Source organism: Lissotriton vulgaris, chromosome 1_1 (genome assembly GCF_964263255.1).
Source record: "Lissotriton vulgaris chromosome 1_1, aLisVul1.2, whole genome shotgun sequence".
NCBI classification, from domain to species: domain Eukaryota; kingdom Metazoa; phylum Chordata; class Amphibia; order Caudata; family Salamandridae; genus Lissotriton; species Lissotriton vulgaris.
Genome location: NC_141685.1, coordinates 2123717989 through 2123739961, shown reverse-complemented (window position 1 = coordinate 2123739961; position 21973 = coordinate 2123717989). Strand labels below are relative to the sequence as shown.

General features: G+C 42.6%; 1 protein-coding gene across 1 annotated transcript in view; it reads right to left on the bottom strand.

Moving 5' to 3' along the window:
- Positions 1-3271: 3271 nt before the first annotated feature.
- The window catches only part of TMEM263 (transmembrane protein 263), a 90620-nt gene continuing 71918 nt past the window's right edge, over positions 3272-21973 (bottom strand). The window contains exon 3 of the mRNA XM_086921823.1: positions 3272-5453. Coding sequence (XP_086777949.1) covers positions 5167-5453 — 287 coding nt within the window. The 3' untranslated portion in view covers positions 3272-5166. The remainder of the gene's footprint in view (positions 5454-21973) is intronic.

Below are 21973 nucleotides of genomic sequence, written 5' to 3'. Positions count from 1 at the left end.
AGAGTGTGGTCTCAAGGGCGCGGGCCTCGGGGTGGCTGGAATCTGGAAAGCCTCTGCCCCAACATGGCTACCATTATCAAGGACTCTGACAGGCGCAGATGGGGAGGGGGAGTTGTTGGATGCTAATGACTGAGGATAATGTGCTTTTTGGTCTATGCAATCTTTTGTAGGTTTGGTGGGAGCGGAGGGGGCACTTGGTTTCCGGCTGAAGATGTTCCTCAACCTTCTGGCAGTCCCCCTTGAGTACTGCCCAGCCTTCAAGTTGGACTTTGTATTGTTTCATTGTAATGGAGTTCATTTTTTTGATTCTTGGGTGGGGTGGGTCCTCCTTCCGGTGAGCTTTCTCAAACACTCACACCCAGTCAAAAGATCTGGGTATAATCCATCCCTGTTTCCATGAGGCACAGGGTCAGACTGACTTGCATATAGCCATGTCTGAACTGGGGTGGCAGAGTGGGCTAAAGAACGGTGATGGATTAAACCCAGATCTTTTGACTGGGTGTGAGTGCTTGATTGATCCAGATGCTCCGTCCATCACCACCCCCTTTTGTACCGCTTTTGGCCACCATAAGTGTGGCAGGGTATGTCAGACGTGAGTCCCTTGCTCACTTTGCCACTGGATTCAAGCAAGCCGGGCTGAAGACGGCTGGAATGCCAGAAACCGGTCCTCGGAAGCTAGTTTCCGGTCCAGGGAAGACATGGCTTGGCAGTTCGGGCTGGACTGTTCCCATGAGGCACAGGGTCAGACTGATTTGCATATAGCCATGTCTGAACTGGGGTGGCAGAGTGGGCTAAAGAACGCTGATGGATTAAACCCAGATCTTTTGACTAGGTGTGAGGGTTTGATTGATTGATTCAGATGCTCCGTCCATCACCACCCTCTTTTGTACCAGTTTATTCCTTCAAGGCATTTTTTATAAACTGTAGAAATAGCCCCAGAAGAAACTAGCTGGTTCACAATTTGAGGAACAGACAGATACCCAGATTAACCTTTTGCTCATATGCCAAAGCTACGATTAATGAATCCGGCTTCAACATCAGTGACCTAGTCAGTAGATCACATCTTCAATCCAGAAAGGTTATTCAATAGGCGGGATGCACCGACTGAATCTACACCCATAAACTGTCCAATGAGATTTGGACACACCTGTGATAGAGCGCTTACAGCATTGTAAATTGTATGGGTGCACTATACTCATGGTTTAAACGCACTTACATGTAGTTTTGTTATTTGCAGTGTTTCATGATTATTAAGATGCATTTATTCAAGCTATATTAGCATTGAAAGGTAGAGTACACATTTAAGTAAGACTTTGTATGTAATAAAGGAAATCTATAATTCCTGTGTGTATAATTTACAGGATGAAATAATACTTGTGCAATGTAATTTGTGACTAGTTTATGTTGCCTGCATTATAGACCCAAACTGCAAGTTGTTTTGAGTTTCGCTTCTCCTTAATTGCTCAAGAATTGTAATTAAATGAATACTTTTTGTGTTCGAAGACAGTATGTTCTCATCCTACTGCAGGTGCAGGAATTCGACTGCGTTATTCTTAGATTTAAGGAGCTACCCGGAATGTCTCTGAAGAAGTTTAAAAAGCGAGGTCGCCTTTCGTGTCCGGCCTTTCTGGGAACCAAGGCCACTGGAATAAGAGTCGAATTAAAGCTTCTGTGTAAACTTACTGAAAGATGGTGTAAATGGAAACGTTTATCATGTGACTTATTGTGGGTTGAACATTGTCTTTTTGTATGATGTGCAGTGACAGATTCAGGGGACTTCTACTTCTTTCTGTGGAGAAGGAGCATCTTCGAGCGAGCTCCATAGCTTTAAGCTATCAGACCCATTTTGACAGGTGTACTTCTTAGGAAGTCAACACGTGCTGACATCTTTGGGATAGGATGATGGGAAAAATAGGTAGGACTCATCTAGAGTAGAGTGGTGAAAGATAATCTGTTTTTTTCCCTCAAACGACAAGAGAACCGGACTCCGCTTCTATTCATTGTGGCATTCTAATTTTGGAGTTCATCATATTATGCCTTTTCTGCAGAATGACTTATATTTGTAGATTCGGTTCTGTATTGATCTTTATGTATCTGTATACTCTGATATTGAGGTGTTTATATTCAATTAATTTTGGCCCTATAATAAATCCACACAACTTAAAGTCAGAGTATGTGGTCCTGTAACAGAATGACAGAATTGGAAGTATGACATTGAATTGTTTTATTCCTCTCAAACAGTTTTCGTAAGCAATAAAAAGACCATCTGAGTTGAAGTTAGTAGGGAAGGCAAGGGGTAAAATTTTGCATTATCACCTGTTAATTTCTGGGTGAAACAACTAAGCAGTTCTGTGCATGACAGCTAGAAAGATCATGGAGGGCATATCTTATAAAAAACAATACAATATTTTAAAACCAGTTTTTCGATAAAGGATTTATTTAATACCCCCATTATTTACTGCTGTGCGTCCCAAAACGTGTATGAACGATCGTCTACTTCCCTGTAATTCTAGTTCACCTTCCTTGGAATCCTTATTGAAGTCCTAGGCACTTAATTGTTTCATCAACGTGTGAATGAATTTTTCAGTATATATATCACTTGCACACTCACACATTGTGTTACATATTATATAAAACACACCTTCTCTTTGAAAAGACTAATTCTGAGTCATATTTGTAGGCTAAAACGGGCAAGTTTTATTTCCAAAATTAATTAGCTAGCTCGCACCTTTCAAAAGCAAAAAGATCCTACCCTTTCATGGAGGCAGCACCACCAGTTTTCCATAATGCACTAGTGTCAGTTAATTCGGTTCTTTTCTGGCTCCGGCTCTGAAGGTTCCAGAGGACCTAGCTATGCCTTTTTTTTTTTAGCAAAATAGTCATTTCAAACCAACTTGTGTTGAGTTTCACTCGACATACTTAGGGGCTAGTGTTTGTGTGACATTTTGGACACAGTTTGTCAATGTTTCACCCAACGACAAGGCACTTCACATACTTAACAAGGGCGCCATGAAGACGACCAAGGTTTTTACTGCTTAATGATTTAGTGAACCTATTCAGGAGGGAGTGGATTGCATTGCTCTGTTAGGTTAGGCACTCGCACCATTTATTCAGGGCTACAGCATGCTCAATCAGAATCTCATGCAAGTCAAAATGGAATACATATATTGGAAATATTAATTTTCCAAGATTGCCCCTATAAAATTCATTGTGTGTGCTCAAAGGTTGAAGCAAACACAGAGGCGCAGAACTGAAAACACAATATCGACGATTTGGGGAGGCAGGAGAGAATTTATTGAAAACTACAGACTAATATTGGTAATGCTTTGGTATGCCTGTCAAATCGGACACTACTAAATATATATATACAGTAATCTTTTGAGCTCACATAGCAGTATCAAATATAATACACATGTTTTCTATCAAGAAAAAAAGATTTAAATACTGAAAAAAGAACATTGTATGTGTGCACAAAAAGTGGGAAAAAAAATCTAAAATACATCGAAATGAGCCCAAAATATAAACTCATAACTAGGTGTTCCATCACAACAGTCAAACACAAGCACTTAATTTAAGGACATGAATGTGTATACAAGTGGAAAAGCTTATGTTGCCAATGCTACGTTATAAGCCTTTTATTAGAGACCAAAACAACTGCATATGCGTCCCCAAGTGCGTACTCAAATTCAACGTGAACAGTACGATGTCTGCACACACTTCAGCAACATACGCTTAAGGATAAAAGGGGTTACCATACTAGAGCAACTACTTACAGACTACATGCCCACAAGAAAAGTCTGATGTTGCAATTCTGCAAAAGTAGTAAAAGTAGTCTGCTGCCCTCAATCGCCTCTTCACTAATAACTGTCAGCTTGTTCTTCATGCACACTTTCTGATACACATCAATGGGCTGAACTTTCAAGCGGACTTAAAAACTATAATTATGTCTGCTGAGTCAACTTATGTCTCGGCTCACACAACACATTTCTGTTGTGAACTGTAAAGGTCTCAATAATGTACTAGTTTACGATCATCCAAAAGAAATCAAGAACAACTTACTAAAAAATAAGATGTGCTGCTTAAATTGGAAATGGTACAAATAATAGAAAGTGATGCAAGCAACGCTATGGTAATGTTTGATATACAAGAAAAGAACTAATGACATCTGTGGTATTCTACTTGGTATATTTAAGGAACAACTCCCATAGAAGCATAATCTTATTAAAATCCACTCCGGAAGTACGGTTATTGCCAGTCATAAGAAATCCGTGCAGTGGAAAAATACTCCAGTAAGTACAGGCCTAATTCCCGATGAAGTATTACAAGTAATTACAAGTAATAATGAGAACTGTCACATTTGCAGGGGAAAGCAGACTCACCTGTCCAGCATTTTACTAGATTGCTGCTCTATGAGTCAGAAAAATTAACAACACTCTCGTACTTCGGTATACAGCAAAAATAAGTCTTACATTTATTTAAAGGACTACATTGAAATTTTGGACATAGGTACAGCAAAGCTCCTAGCATCACTCAAAAAAGTAACACATTTAAGGCATCCATGATTAAAAAGACTGCAACTATAACTGATGGCCATAACAGAAGAACGATGTAGTGAAACTGAGCGAAATTATTACTTCGGCGAAATAGTCCAACAGCATTTTTCAGTCTGTAGACAAAATAAAATTTAACACATCATACAGCCAGGGAAACACTTGGAACGACGACCCACATGATACAATTGCATAGATTTTCCCTTTGCAAATGGTGACAGATTTCATGGAGAATTGTAGTTTGGACATCATCATATACATGGTACTACTGCAAAGAAGAACAAGGGTAAAGACTCGGAAGGTCAGAGTAATATCTTGAAGGACTGCAGATGAACATTTACCGTGCACTGTAGTTCAACTCCTGATTCTTCACCAAATGAGTTGCAACAAAACATTTCACCTGCACTTCAAGTCTGAACTTACATTAACTGTACCTTCATACAATTAACTCATTAGCCTCTCCTGTGCTTGTATGATGAATGCAAATTACTCAACAGCTTGAACAAGGCTTCAGAGATACAGGTCTTCAAACGTGTGGCTTTGTTCTAGTCCAAATCTTTGTAGATTACAAGCCACAAGTACGACTGTTAACAGGTCAAATATGTCCGACAAGCTTTCAGTCAGACTTGTCTTTCTTTTTTCCTGTCAAAGGGACTTTACTTGAAACAGCAGATCCAACAGCCGACATGCCACCAGCAACTGCAGAAACACTTCCTTTAACAAGGCTCACGCCCATCGAAGGCACTGCTGTCACAGCAGTCTTGGTCACCTCAAAGCTTTTTCCTCCAATCCAGGCTACACCGCCAATGGTAGCGCCCACTGCCCCTTTGGTAACGCTAAAGAGTCCACCAGCTACTCGAGAAAACATTCCAGGCTGCGGCTGTGGATGATCTTTCATCGTACCTGACGAAAAAAACACAAAGCTCCAGTCAATGTAGATTAAGACCAGTCTTTAAAGGACAGACAACACATTCACCTGAAATACTGTGAAAAATCTGATCTTAAAAACACAAAACCAAACATCATGCGCAGCAGATCAAAAGGTTTGTCAAAGAATGCTAAAATTAAGGTTAAAGTGTTTCTGGGTCGAACAAGGTAAACTTTTTCAGTCTTGTGAAGAATATCATAATTTTCTATACCATAAATGCATATTTGTTGCTTTCAATCTAAATAGTAAAGTCAAGGTTACCGTTACATTAAAAAGATGGACATTAAAAAGGGTGAATAACTCTATAAACAATAGGAATGCAAACACTGGGTAACTAGGTGAAGTCCGTGAACAAAGTACATACTAAACATGAATGAATGAATGAAAGTGAATTTATAACAGCGCGATTGCTGCCCTGAGGCGTCCAAGCGCTAAAAGGAACCAGTGAAGGATAAGAGGTTGGGAACCAGAAGAAGAGGGAAGGAAAGCTAAGTTAAGTTTAGACAGAATTGAATAGGTGTGTTTTTAATTGTTTACGGAAGGAAACGAGATCAGGATTGGATCTCAGGTGAAACGGGAGGGAATTCCAGAACTTGGCAGCGTTAAAGGCGTACGTCCTTCCGCCAGTTCTAGACCTTTTGACTCTGGGGACTGCTGCCATGAAGGCCTGACTAGAGCGCAAATTTCTACCTGGGTGATACTGGCTTACAAGATCACGGGTGATTGGAGGACCCGAATCCCAGAAAGCTTGATGGGCAATACACATTGCTTTAAAAAAGACTCTCTTACGTACTGGGAGCCAGTGAAGATTGGTCAGAGCCGCCTTTACTGACAATCTGCGAGGAATCTGCAGCAAAGTACGCGCGGCACAGTTTTGTACCAGCTGTAGTCTCTTTAAGGTGTACTCTGGTGCACCCAGATATGCTTAATAGTAGACAATGGACTGAGATTCAATCAAAAGAGGGTGGAATGTAGTGAGTGAGCAGTTACGAAAACAAAATCTGAATTGCTAGAAAGATTCTTTATTCATCACAAAGGAGCTATGCATCATAAATCAATACAAAGACTTTCAAATGAGCTCATATCCAGTCATTCCCATGTTTTACGGACATCGCACAAGCACAATACTCTCTACAGGGGTAACACTAAATATTTCCCTTCAGATACCTTCCACAAACAATTCATGTTACAGCAAAGAAGGGTCAGTGGATAATATTTCCTAAGTGCAAACTTAAAATTGGTATTTAGTGCCTTTGGGAAAAGCCTGGACATACTACTGTTTACAGTCAGGCGATTGCAGTGAAACATCTACATCAGGGGTCTCCAACCTTTTCTGTAGTGAGAGCAACATTGTTCAGTGAAAACCTTTGTGGGCTACTGAAGGCTCAACAACTTGCACATTTTTCCAGACATTCCCACACCCAGCTTCATTGAATTGAAGCCTAATGTCCATATAGCCAAATACTATGATTTGAACACAATAATTTGATTAGAGGCACAGTGTGAGTCAGTGAGAGCATGGTCTTTGGGAGTGTATGAACATGTGAGCGCACAAATGGGATTTGTGTGTGACTGGGAGCCTGTGTTGTAGGTACTTGCAGCACAGGACATACGTTTTGCCAACTGTGGCCCGGTTACATGTACAACACAAACATACAACCATTTTGCTTTTTTTTTTAATGGGACAAATTTAATGCGCAGAAAAATGTTCTGAAAACGTTTTCAAAACAAGGAACCATTTTCTGCACTTTTCATTTCTTCCATTTAAAGCAAGTATTAGCATAGCCAATAGGTCTCACCTTTGGGACCTTAGAAGTGTTTAGTCATGCAACAGTTGATGTTGTTGCACCAAGGTTATTGTGCTGGATAACTAAACACTTATAAGTTCCCAAAGGCGAGACCTATTGGCTATGCCAATGCTTGTTCATAAGGGGAGCCAAAAAGGGTATTAAGATATGGCAACAATGGCATACTGCGGTGTCAGGCTTGCCGCAGGAATGGTAGGCAGAGGTTAGGAAACGACTGGTACTTTCATAGGTAGCAATGTCCAATAAACAAGCAGGATTGCCAAAAGATTGTCAAGTTCAGTTGAAGAAAAAACTGGTGGATCAGTAGGCATCTCTGGCCCAGTTAATGAGTAAGTTTAATGGAGGTCGTGTAGATCTAAGAGAAAGTGACCAATAGACCGTAAGTAATACTGGTCACGTGTTTGATCTGGCTGTGGTAAATGAATGGTAGATCATCAGTGAAGTAGCTGGTAGCAGAGTGGGAGGAGTAGTGTCTTTAGAGGTGCAATTAGATGATACAATGATTCATCAGCCTGATCTTCAGGGACTTTATATTCGTATGTAAAGTGATACTGTTAAATTGATTTTGTGAGATGTACCAAAGCAAAGCTGGTCTCAGGCTCCTTCGCTTTATGCCTTAAGGGTCTCTTGTGTGGAGGGGGACAGCAGTCCTTTCCTTGGGAACTTTGAGGAATAGATTGGAGCAGTGGTTCACATCACTACTAGTCCAAATGCTTGGGTGGTGAGTAAAGGGAGTGCTAGCTGAAATGAAAAGTGTGATTTCCTAGTCGTTTCTAGAGATGGTCACCCACACTCCTGTCATTTGTTTGAGGGGGAGGGTTTGGGTTACTAAGGCAGGATAACTGAGATGCTATGCAATTTTATATTTCTTACTCGTGGCTGGTGGCAACCTACAGCACCAGAAGTAGTTTATTTTTTATTTTTATGACACAGCAGCCTTGGTCCAGTGGACAGATATAGGTTGCTGGAGGGCTGGTTATTATTGGCGAAGAGGAAAAAACTGCTTTGTTTGTCCAGTAAGTGTGCAGGCTTAGAAAAGGGCTGCAGGTCCAGTTGAGGAAAAAGATTGAAGGTCATTTGGGTTAGGTGGCAGTAATAGCTTGGGCGATACAATAGTTTGACATTTTTGGGATTCTATCTTGATGTGTAAAAATAAAACCGAGCAGAGAATGTCATTTTTTAAAATCTCTCCTCGGTCCACAATAACTGAAACTTTAGTGACTGTAAAGCATGCATAACAAGGACACTCATTCTTTCATAGAACCGGTGTAAATCAACTGCTGAGTACATATTCTCCTGGGCATGTTGTTTGCCGGGTGGTAAAGGACACATTCGTGTGACAGAAAACAAGCAACCAACCTCCCCTCACTCTTAAGTACATCGGAGTTTAATTTAACGCTGTAATATCAGTTTCTCCGAACGACTTCTCTGGGGACAAGGGCCCCTTCCCATCCCCTCAATGATATCCACCAGCACAACTGTCCTTTCTATTGCTAAAAGTAACTTACCTTTTTTCTTCTGCAACCGGTCCGCTTAAACGTTAAGCTACTGAACCCATGCTAAGCAAAACCAGACCTGGGGAAACGGAGCGGTCTCAGGTCATGTGGACGCCTTCAGCCAATGCTGGTTTTCATTCAACAGCACTTTGTATCATGGGGTTTTAAGACCATACCGGAGTAGAAGAATGGAAACTCCATGTCCCAGAATGCTGGGTGGTGGAAGCTAAAAAAGCCACGTTCGACGGAAGCTGCGACACAGGACTTGACAGCTATACTTTAAGTGCTGTTGACAAACGTGGGGGATTTGGAGGTCAATTGTTTGTAGGGACCTGGGAGAAACACGTAGTGGTAGAGCCAGGAAAATATGTAGATGTCTTGCGTTCCACCTGTGGTGGAGGACAAAACATACAGAAAGATAGAGGGAAAGAGATCCAGGCAGGAGACAGAAAACGGAAAAAGCAGTGGAGGTTGACTTCGAACAGGATGGTGACGGTGGGGAATAAGGAAGGGAGAGTGTGAAGATGAGAAGAAGCATAGAGACCTGGAGTATAGACCATGGAGGGATGGAGTAAGTAAGGACTAAGGCGCAGGTAGGGACAGACCATGAAAGGTATAGGCAGAAGAGAGCTGGCAAAGAAAGATGGCGAAAATATTGACGGGAAGTTAGCGGAGAATGACACGAAGACGAGATCTAAAAAGATTCCATTCCCCTACTTTTCCTTTTCAAAACTGTCCCCCAGGAAGACAGAAATAGCAAAGGCCTTCAGATAAGGCTTGGCTTGCTTTCGTGGACGTTCGGGATGGGCAGAGAAGGAAACGGGCACTGTCTCTTCCTTACTGCCCAGTGAAGACACGGACAATGTCCTCTTCTTTTCTGTGCTGGCTGCTGCCCCCCCGAACCCCCATCTTCCTATTATTCCCTCTCTTTCTGTCTTGTTCCTCACTTACTGAAAACCGTGACCATAGCTGCCAAGGTTTCAGATTACTATGTGTGACATTTTCATAATTTCAGAGTAATTAGGAGTGACATTTCAACAATTATGAGTGACACTTTCTTGCGAGCCAAAACAAGCATTGAATCCATTTGAGCCATGAGAAACTCTAAGAAGAGCTTAAAACTGTTGCAAAGCACCAGAAATGGATGGGCACTAACTGGAGACAGACGGCATGACTGCAGTTCTCAGTACCAGAGGGCAGGCAGGCACTGCAGCTGCTCAGAAGAAGATCTCATTGATCTGTTCATTCCTGACCCTGCACTAGCCTAAAAAGCACATTTTATAGCATAGCAAGTGCAAGTAGGAGATTATACCATCACTCAGTCTTTGGCATAATCAGTTGCTAATGCAATAAGGTACAAAATAATGCGGGAAGCACCAGCACAAAACCTGGAGGTGTTCTGCTGTATACACGTGGTAGTGCAGATAAATACAAATTGCACTATCACAAAGTTGTAAAACGAGGTTTTAGAAACAGTTGGACATTATATTATACTTGCTTTGCACATATTCAAAGAAAGTATGCTTTGATTTAGGATACGTTGTGGTCACCTAAGTACGGAGCCCCTTCAAACCAGTGGAAGACAATATATGTGTCTATAAACTGTTTGGAAACTTCGGTTAAACATAACTGTCAAGTGTTCAGTATACTTATAAGAAACATTTTAATGGTGTCTGTGTACTTGTGAGGGATATTAAACTGCCAAATGCTTGACACTTTCGCAGGTAAAACAAAGCAATGACATCCTATCAAAGGGATAAAATCGGAAATTACATATTTTGAGCAATAAAAAGCTATAAAAGCATATTGATACGGTTGGAAAAACCCCAAAAATGTAGTGTCTTTAATCTTGTTAACATAAAAGAGTAAATGTGTGCACATTTTTCGGCAGCCTGTCATATGCTGTGTAATAAAGTTTTAAAATAATGACTTTCACATTCACTGTGCTTTCAGTCACAGGCTGGGACCTCGTAACAGTATCTGACTAGTGCCCAACCCTGTGTCCCCGCCTGAAATTCTGAAATAACGACCAGATTAAATTCGAAGGCACTATAATCATGAGTGGGTTATCCTGAAACAATTGGTAAGCCAGTGTTGGTGCACAAAACTCCTTAGTACTTGAGAAAAATATCTAAATTGAATTTACAGACTGAAGTGAAAGCTAAATCTGTAACCTAATCTGCCTACTTATCCCTATAAACATGTCAAGTTACACGATTCAGGAGTGAAAGCAAAATTCTGCAATATGCTGTCTATTTAACCCTGGCTAAACACATTAACTTACACGATTGGATTGTGATCGCCTAAATAAATAAATAAATAAATAAATAAATAAATAAATAAATAAATACAAGAAAATGTGAAATCCCCCTATACTACTGTCTGAAGTTTAGTTGTAAAAGAAGTCTGTTCGCAGGCAACTGTAGCTAATCAAAACTGGCAGCTGTGCCATGGTAGCTTACAAGGCAAGATCTGGCAGCCTTCGCATCCCTGAAATCAGCTATCACCAATTATGCCTGGAACATGCATTCGAAATGGCAGTATCTGGTAGTATTGACCAAATTTTCCACCATAATACGACATGAACTCTTTTAGGTAACATGCTTCAAACTGTCCAATTCTGCTTAGTGCGCGTTCACTTTTTTTTTTTTTTACTCCTTAATCAAGTCCAGCTAAATGAGAATGTTTGCATGGTATTCTAGAAAGCAAAATATATCAACTTTGATATTACTGAACAATCTCCTCAGATGTACCTGTATAGCTGACCTTTCATCCTGAATCTGACTTGAAGAAACGGTTCACAACCTTTTTCCTTCTTTCATTTAGTTGCTTCCATGTGAAATGGATTCAAAAAGACAAGCGTGCGCCTCGTGCTGAAGAGGAGGGAGGGGAAGAGAGGAGGGGGCCTGCGCCTGTTTCCCTTGTGGGAGCAAGCAGGGACCATATGTCAACGGTCGCTCCCGCAAGGTAATCGCCAAACATGCACGCGTTGCCATTGAAGGCAATGCAATGCGTACATGTTTTTGGCAGCCAAACTGAATCGATGGCTATAGGTCTTTTTCCTATGCAGCTGCGTAGGCGAGACCTAAAAATGAATAGGGGCAACTTGAGCATAAAACATTCAGAGCTCTTCAGGAAACCTATGAAGACAGTCAACCTGCACTTACATTTTCAGATTGGGATGTTTGTCATTTCACGTTGGGTAGCGCCAACTGTACAGATGCTTCTTTCCTCAGTTTTTTTTAAGTTAACTTATTACCAACTGAAAACTGAGGTAATTGTTGGTGACCAGTTTCTTAAACGTTTTCTCCTTGTGGATTTTTATCACCAATGAAACTGGTGTTTGGTCCACTAAATACTACATATTTTCATTGGCTGTTGTATTTACAGCATTAGTTTAGATTGTAATTAATTACATTTCCTTCTTGAATTTTAAATGGCCCTTCATACACACCTGGCAAAGCCAGTATCCGCTCTGATTTTAGCGTGGTTTCTTAGCGCCATTTTGGAGTGTGTGGTTGAAAATGTTGGATGTAGTTTGTCATAGGGAGGACACACAATTCAAACATAATGCAGTATACATTTGCACACATAAGCATGAGCTGTTGCAGTGTGTGAAAATTGATGCATAGTTGCATATATCATATTTTAAGCAAAACAATATTAATCTGTCGTCCATGTTTAGGGGTGTCCAAAGGTAGTGCAGCGATTTAGTGACATCCAGATTTCCAGGAGGTTGACAGTTCACATTCTTGCTGAAATAAGAGTTCTGAGCTTGGACATCTGGGCAGAGAAGAGAGGGCAGAGAGAATTGTGGCTCAATGGTTAGAGCAGCAGACCCTGATGCAGAGGTCTGGCCCGGGACCAGGGTTCAATTCCTGACGTGGCAGGGTCTTGGGCTCATTTGTCTGGGAACTCGATAATTCTCGCCTCGGCACCTAGTCTAATCATGGGGTCCCACGCTGCAACTCTGGGCAATAGCTTGCTTAATCTCCACAAGGGCCCCTACAACACTGGGATGTCCAGCTTCATCTTGAGGGTGCCCAGGAGGGGCATCTCACAGGGAGAGCCAGGAAGGGTTCCACAGAGTTATACAGCGCCGGGACGCCCAGGTGATGGACAGCTGTGCGCTTTACAAGTATCCTACATTTACAGAGAAGGAGCTTCTGCCGGCCTGCAAAATTTTGAAAGGATTCATATTTGCTAGGTTAATCTGCAACGTAATAGAATTGTTTGGTGCAGAGTTTATTTTGAAGGAAGAGTACTCCAAGTCCATGAAAATTGCTCAGATTGCCAAGCACATTACTTTAAAGAAAAAAGTGTTAACTTCATACAGGCACCCAATGGAGGTAAATTAGGGTTTGTGAGGTACAATTCCAAAGGAGGAAATTAAGGAGTTGTGTAGCAACTGCATTGGTAATTCTCTAATTTCTTTAATGTTAAGAAAAAGGCTCCAATAATTAATCCTTTAATATATACTATAAGGGACTGCGCTATGGCATTGGTTGCTTGAAATCTTTAAAGGAAGCTAAGGTATCTGTAGAAACATTGTTTGAAATCTTGATTTACTTGGAGGCGCAAGTAAGATATTGGAGTCCCCATAATATTTCACCTCAGCTTAGTCCATTGATTGTGCTCTTAGTTCTTATGGCCACGTGATTTATAAGTGGTAGTTGGGTCGATTTTATAGCACATTAGTGTGCTGACTTCTGTCATATCTATGCATTCAATGATCAGTTGCTTGTTGGGGTGGTACTGGAATCTAGCAGAGATGTGTCCTCTGTAGTTGCTTTCAGTGTTCCCCCAAAAAAATTTCCCCGAGAGAGGTGGAGGTCATAACAATGCTGTAGCAATGTGTTAAAAAATAAAAGGCAAAACCAATTGGCTTGCCTTTACTGTGCTGACTCCTGCAAACAATGCTTGTGTTTGACAAGCACTGACCAACTCAATAAATCTGCTTTTAGTGTGCTAATGAATGCAGCTAAATCAAGCTCTTGCTGTATGTCCTCTTGAGTTGTGTATATGACCTTGGTGATTTGTTCACAAAGGTGCAGTACCTCAAACCATTAGCAGATGACCTTCGTGAGTCCTTGCTGTAACAGGTTTTGAAAAAGAGACCATTGCAAAAGAACCCATTGGTGCGGTCCTCTGCCTGCCTCAGGGATCCAGAGAATTATGACAGAGTTCTTGGAATGTGGTGATAATATTTGTGCTTTTTGAAATGGAAAATATTTGGGTGCTTCTTGAATACATGAATGTCCATATGCACCTTTGCTCTTTTTTATGGGTTGAATAAACATATCCATACTAGGTTATAATGGTGATCATTAGTGCAGCCGTATGTGCACCTCCTGTGTTCCACAGTAAATATATCCTTTTCTTTATAGATATTTCGAGTCACTGGTACTTAGGCAGACCTTTCATTCAGTACTTCATAGACTATCTTGAAGAAACTTGTTCCGATGCATGGCACGAGCGGAGAGCATCTGTGTGCTCTAGTCATTTTAGACCAGCAAAAAGCAATACTAGTGGGTCTCGGACCCTCTAGTAATGTTGAGGAAAGTGGAACCTCCTTGTCTAAATTGTCTTTTTTGTCATTTTGTTAATTTTAGATTTCGCGGCAGGTGAAAGGCTTTGGGATGAGTGAAATAAACTACTTTATTAACCGGATAGCTTTGGAAAAGCTTTGGTTAGCTTTGGAAAAACAAACGAGCAATGGCTGAAGGGGACTTAACTAGACAAGCCATTGCCAGAAGAGGATTGATCCAGAGCTTCTTTCTGTACATTTCTTTTTTTGTAGTGATTGCATGAGCTGTCGCGGGTAGCAGCAAAACAGATAAGCGGAGAACTATGCTTTAATGTGGTGGGACGTATTTGCTTATGCAAAATATGTAAATGATCAATGTTTGCATGGTATTATAGAAACCAAAATATATAAACTTTTATGTTACTGAATAATCTCCTCAGATGTACCTGTATAGCGGACCTTTCGTCCTGAATACTGAACCAGACTTGAACGGTTCACAACCTCTTTCCTGCTTTCATTTAGTTGCGTCCCTGTGAAATGGATCCAAAAAGACAAGCGTTCGCCTCGCACTGGCGATGAGAGGACGAGGCAGCAGGGGGAGGGGGAAGAGAGGAGGGGGGCCTGCGCCGGGTTCCCTTGCGGTAGCGAGCAGGAACCATATGTCAAACCTTGCTCCAGCAAGGGAATCGCCAAATGTGCACGCATTGCCATTAAAGGCAAGGCAATGCGTGCACTTTTTTGGCAGCCAAACTGAATCGATGGCTATGGGTCTTTTTCCTATGCAGCGCACTACGTAGGCGAGACCTAAAAATGGCTGGGTTTTTTCAGTTATACATATGGCACAGGGTTTACTGGCCACTGGGATCAAGAGGCCTGGTGTTTGTAGATGGGACACTTTGAAATACGACAAAATCAAAATGAAGAGTTAACGTAATCATTACGGTAACTATTTGCATTTTCTCCCATTTAACAGCATTCAGAAACATTGTGCTCACGCTCCAATATGGAGTTGACAAGTGCTTTCACTTCACAGTTAAATACCTCTGAGCTTCAGTTCTTCACCTCAGTGTTTCAGCCTGAGCCTGGATCCTAAATCGGTAGGGAGCACCCCTCATTATCAAGCCCTAATCTCTGCAACATGATGATGATAATCTAAATAAAGCAAAACCAAAGGGGATGATGGACGGAGTGTTGAACAGTGCAAGCACTCACCCCCAGTCAACTAATCTGGGTTTTATCCATCATCATTCTTTAGCTCACTCCGCCACCCCAGTTCAGACATGGCCATATGCAAATCAGTCTGACCCTGTGCCTCTTGGGAACAGTCCAGCCCGAGCTGCCAAGCCATGTCTTCCCTGGATCAGAAGCAAGCATCCTGGGACCAGTTTCAGGCTAATCAGCCGTCATCAGGCTAGCTTGAATCCAGTGGCAAAGTGAGCAAGGAACCCACGTCTGGGCATACCAGCGAACTTAGGGCGAACAAAGCAAAACCAAAGGGGATGATGAACGGAGTGTTGAACAGTGCAAGCACTCAGCCCCAGCTGACTGATTCGGTCCAGGGAAGACATGGCTTGGCAGTTCGGACGCGAATGTTCCCATGAGGCACAGGGTCAGACTAATTTGCATATTGGGGTAGATTTTATTATAGAAGTAAACAAACTGCAAGCTTAGCAAAAATCCTATGCACAATTCAAATTAGACTTTGGCTTGGACAAGGCTGAGTGCTTTCACCATATTCAAACAGAACAATAAGTAATTCATCCATTAATTTAAGAGGCAGCAATAAGAAAGCTGTCCTAGAAAAAAGTTTTCTCCAGACATATGTGTAACTAAGCGGGTCATAACCAAGTTGTATAACTGACCCCCGACCCTCCGGGCAGAGTTCATATCATTGTAAATGAGTAAGAAGCCTCAATTGAGAGATTGATTATGAAGAATGGGATTTACGAGAGACATTCATAAGAGCACATTTTGTGTGGGAAACAGGACGTACATTATATCAAGAGATGTAAAACTAGTACTATTCTCCTGACAGAGTTAATCCTATGTTTCTCAGACCTGATCTAGATGCTGGGAGTGAACATGGTCAGAGAGGCAGCGCTTTACATATCTGGTGGTGTTGCTCTAATCTCAAAACATTTTAGACTGAAGAATGTAATATACTTTAGAGGTGGTTGGTTCTTCTTCCCTATCTCCGCAAAACTTCTCGTCCACCGATAGCCCAGTCCACCATACTTAGTAAACTGGACTATAGTAATTTTCTTTTTCTTGAAGCTCCATATTATGTCCTCAGCACAAAACGATCCGTGGCCTAATCGGCCCTTGATACGCTTCACTGGCTTCCTATTAGACACTTTGCCTTGTCTTCAGGCCAGGCACAATCTAGGCTTCCTTATCTTTGGAGGACATTCATTTTGTTCAATCCAACATGGAGCCTGAGGTCTTCTAGATCTAGATTCCACATTGTTCCTCAGTATCACCGCGGTAGCTTGATGCTGGAACTCATATTTGTTCTCAAACGCTCCTGCTTCCATTCTGCAAACCATTGAAACCTCGGCTTTATTTTGGAGACTTAATTTCTTTATTGTGATCTTCTTTCTATCATAACTCCACAACACCACTTTGGCAATCATAAGCTCAATAAAAACACGAACAACATTATCTAAACCAGCTTTATACATCTAAAATATAAATTTAGGTTAATTATGTGCACATAGTATTTGTATTCATTTTATAAAAACAAAGGCGGACTTGTAGCAGATTTGAAATTATTTTCTGCATTACATTGTACTAGACTCCAAAACACCACCAGGACTGCTTTGGTCATTACTGTTCAAATGCTAAACATTTCAATATGGCTAACGTTGTTGTGTTTCAAAAATGACTTTTCTAGAATTTGAGAAAAGTATTACCCTTTAGTGGCAAAGGCGAAAATGCCATTGAAATTAATAAGGTTAAACAATGTGAAGATGTGGTAACCGTGTACCCTTCAAGGAGGAATGCACTGCCTTTCTGTCCCAAATAGGCAGTGCTTGCTTTGTGTCCTACTAAAGGCACTGCTCTGTCAGTTCGGAAGTTTTTACATCCAAGCTTTTTTAAGTGAACTCTACAGTTTGAGTGGATTATGCCACATCCTGAAGTACCCACAAAATTGCCCTTTACTAAATTTAGAATTTTTTCTACTTTTCGAAAAGTATAGCTTTTGTGTTTTACGAGGGGTTTTACACCTATTTCCGCCACCACTGCAAGAAGACAGAAAGAAACCATGACTGCAGTGCCACACCTAGTCATATTATCAAAAATACAACCAAGTGCAGTGCTGCAGCTTTAGGTTGCATAAATGCTTCAACTACCTGTGATTTTTTTAGTCCCGCCTAGGCAGCGAGCATGCGCTGCTCTAGGAGGGCATTTAGGCACCAGTCTTCACTTTTCAAGCACTGCACTTGTGCTTGAGGCGGCATCCACCTTGCGAAAGCGAGCAGCGGCACGCCACAAGCAGGAGTGCAGTGCTTGAAAAGTGAAGACTGCTCTCCCAAGCATGCGCATCACTTGCGGTCTCAAGTCCTGCTCCCCCTCTCTCTCATAACCTCTTCCTCGACCTAAATCACTCCCTTCTCCTGGCACCCAACTTATTTCTCCATTTGCCGCGCTTGTTATCTTCTGGCACGCGCTGTTCTGGCTCGCGGTCTCTCACACACACACTAACTCATGCACGCACACTTCCACACACACACACACACACACTTTCTCTCACACACACACACACACACACACACTTCCACACACACACACACACACACACACACCCACACACACACACTTTCACACACACACACACACACACACACACACACACACACAGACACACACACAGACACACACACAGACACACACACAGACACACACACAGACACACACACAGACACACACACAGACACACACACAGACACTCTCGCTCACAAATTCTCTCTCACTCGAACACTATCTCACATCTAAATTGCGCCACCTCTGTGGCAGCTTATGAGGTTGGAAACCTCTTAAACGTCCATTTATTTGGTCAACGGTTGCATATATTTAAAAAATAACAGTTCACAATTGCACCAAAATGCGTTTGAGCCACTAAAAGCACACACAAACTTAAAACGTGGTTTATGTTACAATAGGATGCAATATCATCTTTGCTTCTTTTCAAGTCCGATCACTTCATGTATGAATTGAGCATTTTCAAGAGGAGCCATGCCACCTAGCATTCAAACAGCAGAAGTGTAGTCGTGCTAAAGAGAAGTTTTGCTTTGACTAAGCATGCAGAGGTGAACCACTGTAAGTGTCTAGCATCTCCAGCTTCCACTGCTGACGCGTTGGCCGCAGTGTTGGGGTATTTGCCCCATCCCTGCTGCCCATGCGCGTGTCTCTGCCTAGACTGCCAACTGTCTCAGATTTTACACATCTTTAAAATGGTACTGGTCCCCATTCCAAATGCATTGCTGGTTTCGGGTCAAAGGGGATGGCGCTGTATTACTGGAATAGATGCAGGGTTGATTTGGCAGAACAGGGATCTGCTACAAGAGAGCAGTGTGTGTGGCGTAGGTTGCAATTGAGGCACATAACAGTCCTTTTAGGTCTGTGGGTGCCCTTCCGCCAGGCTATCATGTCAGCAGTCACTCTGATTGGGTCAGGATATGTATGTAGTAAAAAGAGCCTCAGCATTAATCTCCCTTCATCCGCTCATGATAAAATCTCACACGTAAGGCACTAAAATGTCATACATAAGGGCAGAGGAAATATAAAATTGTCACACAAACTGAAATCTTAGCAACTATGCTTTGGTTGATCTTGGTTGCAACGTTGCTGCAAGTTTTTTTTTTTTTACATATTTTTAATAGCATTTTCAAAACAATGCGATACAGTGTTCAGTAAAGATACAGAGCAAATTGAGCACAGTATTCTTTCAGCAGAAACCATTATGGCTATGTCACAAATACAAGTATATCTGAAACCAACAGCCGCTGCAGAGGCTGCCAGCACGTTCGTTATTTCCAATGCATCAATCGGAATCAGAGCTGGAACTATCATCATCTGAGGGTGAGTCACAAATGTCCCCTCTATATTTATTCCATGCCCCCCAAATCTTACTCCATTTTTTGGGACAATCCCTATTGCAAAACACTGCTCGCTCTGAAATCATCGCTGTATCCATATCATGTTTCCAAGCCGCTAGTGTAGGCGACTCCGTCCCACTCCATCTCTGCGCTATGTTCCTCTTTGCCATCAGCATACCCATCTCATCCAACCCTGTCCCGAACGTGTGAGGTCATTAGGTTCCCATTTATTCAAAAGGCAACGTCTAGGGTCTGGCAGTATGGAAACCCCCTCTGAGACATGGTTCGCATCACTTGTGCCCAATAGTTTGCAATTCTCGGGCAGTCCCATATGGTGTGATAGAAGGTCCCTTCTTCACCACAACCCCGCAGGCAGTGTGCTATTCGTCTCATCTTATGCAGTGTGTGTCTAGTGTAATATGATCTATGTAATATGCGTAATTGCACCAAGAGGAGACGCGAGGAGATGCCCACTTGTTTCGGAGACGCAATCGCCTCTTGCCACTCTGACAACATCAATGTCCCCACAATCATGCGACCATTTCTCCCGTAAGGGCCCTGTCGGGTCAGGTAAATTATTTATTAGCTAACGATACGTCATTGATGTCGCCTTTGATGGCATGTAGTCTGTGAGTAGTCTGTCCTCGAGAGGGGACGCCTCCGGGGCGTCCGTTTCAGGTGTCGGTGTCGTCGTTAAGGCGTGGCGTATCTGCATATACCGGAGGTGTTCTGATGGGACCAAATCGTACTGTTGTCTCAGTGTCTCAAAGGGTATCACTCGTCCCTTCTGCCATAGATCCCCAATTGTTGAAATGCCTATAGCATCCCAGCGGTCAAAGCCCCTGGTGTACCTGAGCTTCCCCAGTTTTAGTGTCCCATAACGGCGGCAACTGTGTCATTACTCCCCGCCATCCCAACCTGGTCAGTGCCGCATGCCATATGGTGAGTGTGTGTTTCAGTGGGCCAAACTTTGTGAGGGATAATGATTTATCATAGAAGGGAGCCAGCATACCAGACAATCACAACTGTGCCCTGTCTGCCGTTAGAGCTGGTTCAGACTGCGGGAGATGCAGCCACTGGTTGACAACCTTTAACTATGATGCCCAATAATAGAGACCGATGTCTGGGAGCGCTATGCCGCCATCGTACCAGCTTTGTATTAGCTTGGCCTGTGCTATACGCGTGGGCTTATGACCCCACAATAGCACAGAGACTTGCGCTGTGATTGTTTTAAAATAGGTGGGATGCACGGGGTACGGCGTGTTTTCTAGAATGTAGAGAAACAAGGGCAGAGCCATCATTTTGAAAAGCGCTGCCTTGCCCAGCAGTCAGTGGTAGAGATTCCTAGTGACGTATGTCACGCTTAAGACGATCAAAGGGGGGGGTTGCAAATTGTGTAAATGGAAGTCGGCCGGGTTAGCCGTGATGTATATCCCTAAATATTTAAATGTACCGTCTGCAGTCTGCAATGGGCAGCCGTCCGGTAAGCGCGGCGTGGGCCCGTGCAGTATGTACATGGTGAATTTTGACCAGTTAATCGAATAACCAGACGCTCGGCCATAGGCTGTGCAGACATCCAGAAGAGTGTTAATAGAGCGCTTGGGAGAGGTGAAATATAATAGGATATCCATGTATGCAGACGATATCCTATCTTCCCAATCATCAGTCCAATTGAGGCCCCTGATAGTAGGCTCCCATCTTATCCATTCCGCCAAAGGTTTCAAGACTAGGGCAAACAGCAGCGGGGACAGTGGGCAACCCCGATGCGTGCCTCTGGCCAAGGGGAAATCCGATGATATATGGCCGTTAGCAGTGACATGTGCCATGGGCTTCTCACACAATAGGCGGATCCAGGCACAGAACCTCGGGCCAAACCCAAAATGGCGCAGCACCGCAAATAAAAATGGCCAATGGACAGTGTCAAACGCCATATGTGCGTCCAGGGAGAGTATTACTGCCGGTTCCTGGAGATATTCCGCGCGTGCCAATACACTATGTACTCTCCTTAAATTGAGCGCCGTGTTCCTGCCAGGCATAAAGCCAGACTGGTCTTTATGTATAAGTTTGGGTAGATGGGACGAGAGACGAAGCGCCAATAATTTAGCAAGTATCTTAGCCTCGGCATTCATGAGGGAGATCGGGCGATAGGATGTACATTGGTCAGCTGGCTTCCCAGGTTTTAATGTAGCGACAATAGCGTTGATCCAATGGAAGTTCACTAGCCTCTAGGCTTTCCTTAAACATATTCAGCAGATGTGGCGCAATCATGCCTGTCAGCTGTTTATATAATTCAACTGGTATACCATTAGGCCCTAGCGCCTTACCCGCCTGTAGTGCTTTAATAGCTAACTACACCTCATTGGTCGGGAGGTCCTCGTCTAAGGCTTGTGCTTCTGCCGGGGATAATGTGGGCATTTTAAGGTCTTTGATGTAGGTGTATGCCTCTTCCTCCGAGACAGTAGATGTGGAGGAATATACTGTCATGTAGTGCTGTGCTAGCATGTGGACTATTGTATGTGGATCCGTAGTAGGGCGCCCTCCCACCACCGCAAGCTGTGCTATCCA